This window comes from Eptatretus burgeri, chromosome 6 (assembly GCF_056783735.1).
Source record: "Eptatretus burgeri isolate ZD-2024b chromosome 6, Ebu_testis_v1, whole genome shotgun sequence".
Classification (NCBI taxonomy): domain Eukaryota; kingdom Metazoa; phylum Chordata; class Myxini; order Myxiniformes; family Myxinidae; genus Eptatretus; species Eptatretus burgeri.
The window spans coordinates 5,116,827-5,129,542 of NC_140966.1; the positions used below are offsets into that span (position 1 = coordinate 5,116,827).

The 12,716-nt window shown below is 41.7% G+C and overlaps 1 protein-coding gene across 5 annotated transcripts in view; it reads right to left on the minus strand.

The window, feature by feature from the left end:
* Positions 1 to 12,716, minus strand: part of LSM12 (LSM12 homolog) — a 141,506-nt gene that overhangs the window by 97,072 nt on the left and 31,718 nt on the right. For all 5 annotated transcript variants that reach the window (XM_085883801.1, XM_085883805.1, XM_085883804.1 and 2 more), the window contains exon 3: positions 12,584 to 12,693. In XM_085883801.1, the coding sequence (XP_085739927.1) occupies positions 12,584 to 12,693 (110 nt within the window). The remainder of the gene's footprint in view (positions 1 to 12,583; positions 12,694 to 12,716) is intronic.

Genomic DNA, 12,716 nt, shown 5'->3' on the forward strand with positions numbered 1-12,716 from the left:
AGAAAGCAATGAAAGAAAAAAAACAACTCCCCCCCAAAATTGAACATTTTTTTGAGAATTAAAAAAAATATTTTTTTGTCTAAAACACTCCCAGGCAGTCACTGATGAACCTCTGAAAGTTTGGCAAAGGGCCGTTCAGCGATCTCTGGGAAAAATGGCGACACAGACAAACGGCTCTCTTATCTCGTATAGACTAGGGCCACACCGAAAGTCATGAGCACATCTGTTGTACAGTAAAACAAAGGTACATGTGAGAAAATTGATATCGTTGATAATCATCAGATGGAGCAAAATCGGGGACACCTTTGGATTGCTTGCCACCCAATTTTACTCAAGTCACTACATTAGCGGTCGCAACCCCTGCTAGTGTGGATATTGTCAACAGTAACTGGATACGCCACATTACTTTTCTATAAAATCTCCAGAACAATCCAAGCATTTCTGCCAGCACTGCATGAGCTTGAAAATCCAGCTACAGTAGAAGTTTGTTCCACTTTGCGAACAGCTACGCATGGCTATCTGGACTGTTTCATTGTTGTTTTCATAGTGCTGGCCTCTCGTGATTTTTCAAGGGCGCGAACAGATGGTAATTGGAGGGGGCCAAGTTGGATTTACGGGGCATGGGGGAAAAATTCCCAGTCATTCTTTGACATTTTCTTCAATGTCAGAGACATGCAGTGTCAGGTCTAATGTCATCATGTTGAAAGATAACAGCATTCTTCATTGGTGATGAAAGCTGGTTCATCGGGTGCTTTTACCAAGGTGCATGTTTCAGTTTCTTGAGTGTTTGAAAGGAGCAAGCCGCATTGATGGTGTATCCTTTGGGCTTTGCCAGCAGAGGGTACTCTTTTTGGCCTTCTTCTTTTTGGATTTGTGGAGTGATGCCATTCCATTCTTTGCTGCTTGATTTCTGGGTCTAAATGGTGGAACCAGCTTTCATCACCATTCAAAATACAGAATAGGAAGTCATCGTCCTCAGCATCATGTTGTTGAAGCAACTGTGATGACATATCCATGTGTCATTTTGTGTTCCTCCATCGGCAAACAGGGAACCCAATGGGAACAAACTTTTTTATATCCTAATGTCACTATCATCTCCTATACAGTATGGTGTCCTCTGCCAAATTGCGCTGCGATCTCCCTAAAGGTCACTCTTCGGTCTTCACTGATGAGCACTTCAACTTTCTGCTCAATGCGTTCAGTCGTGGTACTTCTCAGCTGACCACAACGTGGCTAATTGGCGATGTCCGTGTTTCCATCTTTGAAGTGTTTTACCCATCTTCTGACACGGCTATCACCCATGCAGGCATCTCCATACACCTGACTCAATCGGCTGTAGATATCTGCAGCGGGGTTGTTCTAGTTTCCGAGCAATTCAAACACTACACATTGGCAAAATGTTATGTTGAGAGCCATTTTATCACAATGCATTGTGGGACCATCAATGTGTGCATGTGCCAAGCTTGCATTTATATTAGAGTGGATATACAGATAGATGTCACTAATAACTCATGTTCAAACTATACTTGGCACAAACATGTGGCATTCAATGATGCTCACGACTTTTGGTACAGCTCTCGTATTTGGAATGCAGAGTACTGAGACTCATTTACAAGGGGTATCTCAATTACAATATACCAAGAAAAAGACAAAGTGAAAGTGGGTGGGGAGACACCAACTTGTAAACAACAGCATGGCGTGTTAAGAAAAAGACAAAAAAAAGGAGAAAAAGAAAGAAATTGAAATAAATAAAAATGAAAAATGATGACCAGAAGAGGACAGACATTCTCAAACAAGAAGCTTTGATGCTTTTGCATCATCAGGATAGTTGTGCCTTTGTAGATGAGAAGGTGAGCTATCAGGACAAGCCGGCGATCCCGATTCTCAGCTGTCTTCTTGATTTCCCCATAATTCTGGTTTCTCATTCTCTGAAGTCATCCCTCCACATTCATGACATCAATCATTCTTTTTTCCCTGTCAAATCTGCCTTCACAGACGTTCACGGATGTCTCACCACTTGAATCCTGCACGGCATGTACAGCAAATGTTGCTTTCCTTTGGACATGGTTTTAGAAAGAAAATTCCACTTTGCCTCTTCTCCAGAACGCATTTGCTTGTCGTTTTGCTAACCCAAACGATTTTCAGTGTTCTGCGCCAACACCGTCATTGAAATGCGCGTTTATAATAACCAACTACCCCAAACACAAACACCACAAACCAATGCTACGCTCACTGCTACACTGAATCTGCCATCACGAAACCACGGTCACAGCCAGCAACCACCACCACGTTTTCAGACCGACAGGGAACGGGTGAATGCGACACACCATTGCCGACACTCGAGTCTGGATGTACAGACCTCTAACTTGGGGTGCGAGTATGCGTGAGACCCCGTTCGACAGAGTGTCAGTATCCTGAAGTTACTCTCAATTGTGGTCCCCATTGTGTTCGGCATACGTCCACGGCCGCAGCACGCGACCAGGTGCTCAGCCCCATTTTAAGCAAAGAGCTCCATCACGTGATGGAGGTTTGAGGTGAATGGGGCCATTTCCGGTGCTGAAACTCTCGCATGGGCGGGGCCAGCGCCGTGGTGATCGTCCGCGTGCCAATTGGGGCACTGGAAAACACCAACAACTCGTCCTGATCTGGTTGTAAAACACCACCCCCACTAGGGGATTATAAAGTGCTGTGCGTTCCGCACAGAAGCTCGGCTTGGCTGTGCATTGGGTCATTCTTGAGCTGCGGTTTGTACTTGTTAGTCTTGGCCTTCTGGTTTTTGTGGTCATGGTGCGTTCCTGGTTGGCAGAGCGAGCGGAACAAAACCCAAGGAGTGGAGTGCGGAATGAGTGGAAGAGCCAGGTGCCAGACCAAGCACAGTGTTAGATAGTATGGTCATTCACTTACAGACCTCCTTGCACTTCACTATCAGCCGATCTCCTCACACATTCTTTAAAAAAAAAATCACTATCTTGTCTACTGTGGATGCATTAAAAGAGCATTAACGATTGTCCAGGGCTACTGATCCACATATTTTACATCTTCCTCCCTACATATCATCTTTCAATCACCACACCTCCCCCTGCCCCTGACCATGCACGTTAGACACCATCAGTTTTCCTCCACAACAACTGGGATTTGTGCAGGTCCATCGACCTCGCCTGGTAACCAAGAAGTCAAAACCATCTCGTACTTCTTTTTTGTATGCATTGTCGAGGCTTGTATGAGAGCCAACACACAACGCACAGCAAGGAGAGGCATGAAACAAGAGGGGCGGGAGAGGGAAGGACAAAACAGTGAGGAACAGCGACATTAGATCTGTGGAAGGGAGAGGGATGGGGTGGGGAACATGGGGTATACAAGATGGATACCACAGGGACTTACCTTTCTTGACCTCTTGACAAGAAAGGTAAGAGGGACTTACCTCTTACCTTTCTAATTTTCCTCGGGAGTGTTTATGATGGCACCTGTCATGCTGGAGTAAATAAGATTGTATAAGTTGTATAACGGTATAGCTCTGCCCTGTCTTTCTTTTGTAAATCTCTTTTGCTGCACCTCACCCATCCTTGCTTTTCCCTGCTGTACATATTTTCGGCATTAAAACCTTTGCTTGCTTGAACACATACCTTTCCTCACCCTTTTAATAAATTGCTTGCATTGTAAATGGACCCCAGTTTGTAATGTATTTTCCTCCATTGGTTTACTATAGTCTGCACATTGTGTTAACCAGGAAGTGATACCCCGCTGAGGGTAAACTGCTGAGCCCTGTCCGTGATGGGGATTGGGGCTTGAGACAGTGTCCCACGAACGAGGAATTCCCATGAAGCGAGTCATCAGCTCACGTTGATCAAGTCCCTGCCATTTGTACACATCACCCGTCACTACCACCGATCGGACGGTTTGGTGAGATCCTCGGATCAGCCCCTGTACGGGCCTTCCGCAATACACGTTACATGTTATCGTTGTGTCGGCCCATGCCGATGCACCGTAAGGATGAGCAAACTTTACTGTCGAGACTCCAGAGGAAGTAAAAGTCGTAACAAGGTTACGTAACAGTAACAACACAAATTGTAGTCTGTAACTTACTCCAGTTGTTCGCCATTAATTTTGCACCGAATCATTTCCTTTTTACTGAAAACCATGATTATAATTCTCTTCTCATCTAATGTTGTCACAATGTTGACAGCTGTTTAGCTTGGCTGCCATTATTAAAAGAGAATCTATCATCTCTGTTATCACAACTGCATCGACAGAATATCTGATGTTAGTCGTGTTTATGCTGGTGAGTTTCTTGCAATTCTCCAATCAAACATTCATTATACTGAAGAACAAGTTGAATGGAAATGGTGAAAAATATACAACATTGTGTTAAACTGCTCTCTTCTCGACAATTTTATCGGGTGTCTTTCTTACTACAGCACATGGATTCCAATAATCTCGGGTTTCTTAGCGAACAAACGCCGTCAGTCAAATAAAACTAGACACACTACCTTTAGAAAGTATTGACATCCCTCGACGTTTGTCACATTTGGTTGTTACACCCTGAATTAAAAATGGATTAAGTAAAAAAAAAAATTTTTGTTACTGACCGAAACAAAATACTCCATAATGATAGTGAAAAGATGTTTATAGATTTTTTTTTTTAATTACTTACAAATGAAAAGCTGAAATGTCTTGGGTCAATAAGTATTCAACCCCTTTGCTTTGACAATCCAAATTGAGCTGAGGTGCATCCAATTTCTGTTCATCATCCTTAAGATGCCCATACAACCTGACTGAAATCCACCTGTGGCGAGTTCAATTGATTGGACATGATTTAGAAAGAAACACACCTTTCTATATAAGGTCCCACAGTCGACAGTGCACGTCAGAGCAGAAGCTCTACCATGAAGTCCAAGGAACTGTCCGTAGAACTCCGAGATAGAATTGTGAGAAGGCATAGATCTGTGGAAGGGTATAAAACAACTTCTCGATTGGTGAAAGCTCCCAAGAGCACAGTGAGCTCCATCATTAGGAAATGGAAGGAATATGGAACTATCTAGACTCTTCCTCGAGCTGGCTGTCCGACCAAATTGAGCAACCGGGCAAGGACCTTGGTCAGGGGAGGGGACCAAGAACCAAATGACCAATCTGACAGAACTACAGAGTTCCTTTGCTGAGATGGGAGAACCTAACGGAAGGACAACAATCTCTGCAGCACTTCACAAATCTAGGCTTGATGGGAGAGTGGCCAGACAGCAGTCATCCCTGAGAAAAAGGCATATAACAGCATGCTGGGAGTTTGCAAGAAAGCATGTGAAAAACAGAGAGCATGAGGCAAAAGATTCTGTGGTCTGATTAGATGAAAATTGAACTCTTTGGCCTCAATGCAAAGCACGACATCTGGCGGAAACCGAGCACAGCTAATCACCGATCTAACACCATCCCTACCATGAAGCATGGTGGTGGCAGCATCATGCAATGGGGGGGCTTTTCAGCAGCAGGGACTGGGAGACTTGCAAGGATGGAGGGAACAATGAATGGAGCCAAATCCTTGAGACTGGGGTTTCATGGGACATTTGTCATTACGGGGTGTTTTGTGTAGATCAGTGGCAGGATAGAGGGAACAATGAATGGAGCCAAATACAGGCAAATCCTTGAAGAGAACCAGCTTCAGAGTGCAAAAGACCTTAGACTGGGGCGAAGATTTACGTTCCAACAAGACAATGACCCCAAGCATACAGCCAAAGCCAAATTGGAATGGCTTGGAGAACAAGAATGTGAAACTCTTTGAGGCCCAGCCAAAGCCCAGACTTTAATCCCGTTGAGAATCTGAAGAAATACTTGAAAATTGCAGTTCACCGATGCTCCCCGTCCAACTTGACAGAGCTTGAGCAAATCTGTAAGGAAGAATGGGAGAAAATCCCCAAATCCAGATGTGCAAAGCTGATACAGACATACCCAAGATGACTCGAAGCTGTAATCACTGCCAAAGGCTTTTCTTCAATGTATTGACTCAGGGGTTGACACAAGACATTTAAGCTAATCACTTTTAATTGATTTGTAAAAATTTCTAAAATCATGCTTTCACTTTGTCATTATGGGGTATTTTGTGTCGATCAGTGACAAAATTTTAATTCAATCCACTAGAAATTCAGGGTGTAACACAACAAAATATGACAAAAGTCTCGGGGTGTGAATACTTTATGAAGGCATTGTACATGCTCTGGAAGTTTTGTTTGCAGTTTTTGTTCATTTGTTTGTATTAGTGCATTTTGAGTGCCTTCACGCACAGCTTTGTGCTGGCTTTGTGTCCTCTGGGCCAAATGCTCTTGTGGGCCTCGTTCAGGTTCATTGCAGTTTCCTTCCCTTCCTCTTTTTTCTGTTCATCCACTCCCTAACTTGTTGCCTTGCCATACCACTGTTGGTGCAACTCCTTTTACCCCTTTGTCGCCCCACTCTTCCACGAGCCATGATTTAATGTTTTTTTTTTAATCAAATGGATTTCTGGATTTCTAATTTCTCATCATTTGCAATCAAATGGATTTATAATCTAGGTCGTCCCAATTTCTTCATGACGATCAGTTTACAATGTTTTGTTCTTTTGAAAGCCTTCTTGTAATTTGGCCAAGTGCGAGCTAAGCGAGATCGAAGACGTTTATTCCCAATACGTGAAACACCCTGCAACTTATGCCTGCAGAAAAAATGATTTTCCATCCAATAATCATGTAACTTCAGTAAAAATTTGTCTTGCATTGTGAAAAAATTTCTCCATTCCACTATGTTGAAAGCATTGTGTCAATTGCTCAATTGGTTGCTGAGAAAATGATTTTAAAAGTGAATAAAAGGTGAAAAAAGTGAGGGCGGAAGGAAAAAATATATATACAAAAGGGAGTACCTCAGCCGACGTTCCACAACATGGTCAAGGATGGTTGTGGATGTTTTTGACTAGTACTGTATATTTAAAGCAGGAACACATTTTCCTTTGTATCAATCTTTCACAAAATACAGAGGTAGAAACTTCGTGGCTCATTTCTCTTCCCTTTTAAAAACAAAGTTGGCTTTCACACAGGTTTCTCTCGATGCAATGGTATGATTCTGCATTTGAGGAGCTGTTGTAGGCATTGATAAGTATGTGTTTTGGTGGATCAGTCTATGGGTATATTCACCAAAAGTCCATTGCTTTGTTTTTGGAATTGGAATAAACTGTTGAGACACAATGTTATTCACCAAGGTTTACATAATACTAGCAGAGTACCCACCCGACTGGCGATCTTGTTCCAAGCATACATGTTCTTCTGACACATCCTTTTATTTGGGCAGTGTATAGGTAGCAGACCACTGACGCGATCACTCGCAAAAAATAAAAATAACCTGGGTAATGTACATGCAGCAAAAACATGCCTACTGCTTACGTAATGTACTGTCGGACCCTGCTATTTGCGGGGGATAAGTTCCTGAAAAATGCAGTGAATGTCAAATCTACGAATGTCGGAGCATCGTTTCAATGGAAGAAGGGGGGGATAGGTTCCGCCGGTTCATGATTCACTTTGGAAAAATCAAAAATCCCATGAAAAAAAAAATGCGAAAAACCACGAATACGCCCGCAAAAATAATCTGTGACAACGCCCTGAAAAACAGCGAAACAAATTGCAAATGCACCCGCAAATTTTTTTTTTTTTTTTAAATCACAAATATGCGAAGTACAAGACCACGAATGTCAAAGCAGGTCGCATTATATAAACTAAGAATATGCGGGGTCCACAAATAGCAAACAACAGGGTCTGACAGAATATACATATTTTCCAGCGTTTGTAAGTTATTATTTCATGGTTGAACCGTAGCAGCTGGAGGCCCCAATTTTTGGGTGTAGGTACTTCAGAATCTGAGCAAAGTTTTAAGCTACCAGACGTTGGCCTGGGCATCAGTTTTGAGGCAACCAAATGCTGCGATAAAGTGTATATTGGGATGTGGGGTCAGGCAGTGCTGCCGCCAGCCTGCAGGCAAAAGGTAACCACCATGAGGCCAATAACTCCATCGCTTTTCAATATCCATCATGTCCCGAAACCACTGCCGGGGAAAGCTCACAGAGCCAGGCAGCACTGCGTCGCCCCTGCATGTGTGCACATATAACACATTGTGGTTATATAGCTTGGATAATTCAAATTGCACTGAGGCATAGGCTGAAACCAGAGGCCTGTTTACAATGTTTACAATATAGTACTTTCACCTTCACCAGACCCATAACACCTATCAGCTCCAACCTTTTGATATTTGTTCATCTATTTAACAGTAGCTTAGGTTGCTTTACACTGAACAGAAAACTTATAGGGAGGGCATGGCGAATGTGAATATGACACTTCTGAAGATGTCTTCGGCTTTCCAAAATGGCAGATATATCATTATTTTTTTCAGGTTAGAATTGTGGGTACAATCAGACCACTGTCTCACCAATGGGTAGAGAATGGACATGCATATATATATATATATATATATATATATATATATATATATATATATATATATATATATATATATATATATATATATATATATATATATATATATATATATATTGACTCCAAAATATTTTACTGCACACAAATCATAGGCAAGAATGACATCAGTCCTTGAATAAAGAAATTTGAAAACAAGTAGAAAACAGACAGCTTGGTTTTTTTTGAAACATGCTATCCAAGGTTACACGATGAATAGCAAGACTGACGTCACAAACCAACGATGAAGAGTTACAGCAAAATGACAAGGCCAAAAGGCTGTCATTTTTAACCAATGCAATGTAATCCTCCCCCAAGATCATTAATCTTGGACTGCTATCAAGGTTATGTCACTGTTCATCAACCTATATTTGCTTATAGAAACGTTAACATACTTTACTCTCTCACCGCAAATTATGCATCATACAAGCTCCTTCTCCCCTTGAGCTTGACTCTATCACTTCCCAGCCAACTTCATTTATAACCCCACTCTTCAACCCTGCTTTCTCCTAAAGTCTCCCTTTACTCAATTTCACTTCTTCAATAAATTCCCCATCCATACATCATAAACAGATAGCTCCACTGGTAGATGACAATTCAACTTCATGAAAGAGCAGCTGCCATGTAAACATTTTTGCAGATGACTTAACATTGTGTCATACAGCATCACATCGGAATGCAAAGCAGACAGCAGCTGCATCCTTCTCTGCTTGCTAATCTGGTCTGGCAAACTGAACATGGCTTTCCCTCCTGGAAAAAATCTTACCATCTCACCCTGTTGCTCTAGGTCGAGAAGGATCTTCAAACTAACCCATCCATCCATTTCCATGGTCAACTACTGGAAGAGGTTGTCTTTTGAACTTCTCAGCCTTAACATCAGCAATGAGCAATCCTGGGCTAGCCGTATAGCTACCAACAAAGCTGGTGTCCAAACTCAGCTGCAGACAGGAAATAATTTATGACACTTCTATAAAAAAAAGATTTATCTTAGTTTGGCTTCAATTGATGGGGTCTTCATAAAAAGGTTGGCACCTGGTGCGTTTAGTTTTTATTTATTTATCGATAACGCATCATTGGTCTGTATATTCGAGAAAACCAGGCATACAATTTGAGATCATTTGTCCGTGTGCATAACCTTCATGTGTAATTTGTCAGCAAAACAAAATGGTGCTATTCTCCAGACAAATTTCAAATGCATGGACATTACCCCACACACACGAATCAAAATACAGGGGTTAAGCAATTGGTTCACTTTGTTTGTCTGTTGACCAGTGTGTCTACAAACATCAGTTTACAATTGAGGAACAACGTAATTTCAATTAAATGTTACATTTTGAACATTAATCGAAACATGAGCAGGAAAACGAAACTGTAGTTTTCACAGTACTTTGGCTTTGAATTTGTCCTGATCACACGTGCACAGAGAAGAGTGAGATAATACTCTTACTCTGTCTGCCTGTCTGGCAGTTCAACAAAACTGAAAATAATTCCAAACAGGAAAGTACCGTTTTTATGGATGTCATAAAGGACACAAACAAACAGGCACAGAGAACGAATGTAACTGTGAAATAAGGTGGTGTAAAAGACACTGCATCAACGGCAAAACTTCCAAAATCTTTTTTTTCCTTAGACCTTTAAAATCTTTCTTTAATTTCAATTGACTTGTACTGTATACTTAAACACTATCAAACACAAACCACCTTTGTGCCGCTTTCAAAAACCTTTCATTTAGCTTGGTCAAAATATTACGGCATTTTATATAATCTCGACCAATCAAATTTGCTGCTCGCAGACCCCGCCCATGTCGTTTTTCTCTCAAGACTGCGCTGGGCAAGTTGTTCTATGAACTCTCCAGTTTCCCCAAGTTACAGTATTCAAAAACAATTTGGAAACACAACAATATAATTTCTTTTTGAGAGTTCAGGGTTCAGAAGCAGACCATGGAGACTAAACCAACCGACATGCAAACTCAAAGGGGTGCGGAATATCCCGTGTGGATATTGAGAGGAACACAGATTATGATGCCAATTGCATTGCTTTGGGGAGGGATGGGGAAGAGGGTTGAGAGGTTGAGAAACCACGGGTGATTCATTCATCAACTTGAGAAAGCTCGACTCAGCACCGATTGAAGCTATTAGTGGATGAACTCAATGCAATAAACAAGTGAGAGGCAAATCAGGAAGAGACCCTTCAATTAAGCACCAGCAATGTTCAGGCGATTCACAAGATAAATCACCTCCGCTCAAAGGTTTAATGGGAACATTATAAACAGAATACAGACACCATGTGGCACATTAAAAAAAACCCGTCATTGCCCATCACTTGAATTTCAGTACGATGATTACGAAACAATTTCTCAAAAAGCAGTGCAAAAACATTGAAGGGCACAATAACAACGCACTAGAAAAATCATTCAAAGAACAGATGGATAGAGAAACTGATCGGCAGAATGAGGATCGAGGAAATCTTTCTTCCAGTTCCGAGTTCCTTCGTGGTCAAACACCATCTTCTCTGTTCTGAACGGTAGTCTTCTAAAGCTGAGGAGACCTGTTCCGGAGTGGTCTTGTTTTAGGTTTTTTTTAATCGTTGATGTTAATTTGTTGATGCAATGACAATTACAGTGCACCTCGTTGAGTGCCTTCACATGTGTTTTTGTGCGGTGTCCACACATCTTTCTCGGGGATTAGTAATAGTGCTCTTGTGGGCCTTGTTTTGGGCCTGCTGCTGCGTTTCCTCCTCATAAATCGATATTCCTGTTCGTTCATGCCCCAGCTTATTGCCCCGCTACCCCCCACTCTCCCACCGGTTGCCTCACTTTTCCATGAGCCTCAATTCCGCAAGAAAAAAAAACAAAACAAAACAAAAAACAAGGCAAGGGAATGAACTACCTATGAGAATAGCAATGTCAAAACTAGGACACTCTCCGACATCGCAACATCGCCAGATATGACTCCGCCCCCTTTATTACATCATTACACATACTTGCACCAAGTTTGATTTAAATCCCTGAACCCAGATTCAAAATATTAAATAATTACGGCTGCCAGACCATGCATCCGATCAGGTTGAAATGTAAAACATATCTTCCCCATGACTACTAGATGATAATTGGGACGTTTCACATTGATTAATGAAGCGGTTTAATAGTAATAATTTTTAAAATATTTTTGTTCAATCCAATATAGCTAGCTGCCAGATCATGTGACCTATTAATTATTTGTGAACACCATGGTTATCCCCAAGGCTTGGGGAACATTTGGGTGAAGTTTCTCCTCTATCTGTAAAACCGTTCTGAAGAAGAGGATTTTTAAAGATTTATTCTTCAAAAAAAAAAAAAAAATCAGAGCTGCCAAACCATGTGACCTATGACATCATTGGTGGAGAACATTTTGCTCCTCTTGGATAAGTGATCATAACTATAATGTTTCGCTTCGATCTGTTCAGCCATTTCGGAGAAGATTTTCGAAGGTTTTTATGTTAAAAACAATATGGCTGCCAAACCACGTGACAGATGACGTCATCAACCCCCCCCCCCCATACAATTTAGCCCAAAATGACCCTTAAAATTTTTCATACTGATCTGATAAAGCATTCCACATATGCAATTATGACATCATAACAAAGCCACCAATCACATCATCAAACAAAAATAAAAATAATAAAATCACTTATTTCCCATTGGGAGTACACTTCACATGTGCCAAGTTTAAATTGTTTCCACGGAGTGGTTTCAGAGATACAGAAGTCCAAAGTTTTTCCTTTTTTCCAACATGGCTGCCACACCACATGACCTACGACTTCATAATTACCATTCAAACATTCCACATGAGTAGTTGCAGCAACGTGAAAATTTTGTGTCAATCGGAGAAGCGGTCGCAGAGAAAACAGAGAAAATTAGCATGGACGGACGGACGGACGGACGGACGTACAGACAGACAACCCAAAAACAATGTCACTGGCAACTTCTTCAGCAGGGTCATAACAAGATGTACTTCAAAAATCCCCCACCCCACCGTCTCCTGTAAAAATCGGCAATGTACCCTACATTGGTAGATGCAGAAAACAATCAAACGTACAAATACAAAACACCCCCTCCCGCCACCAAAGCTCACGTTTTCTGTATGGTCTGGAAGAGTTGCAGGCCCTCTGGAGTGACACCCATACTGAGGGCATGCGCATGGCTCATCTTCTCGCCAACCTCCGTGTTCATCCGACGAGTAAGCTGTCAATACGCACAAACCCAAA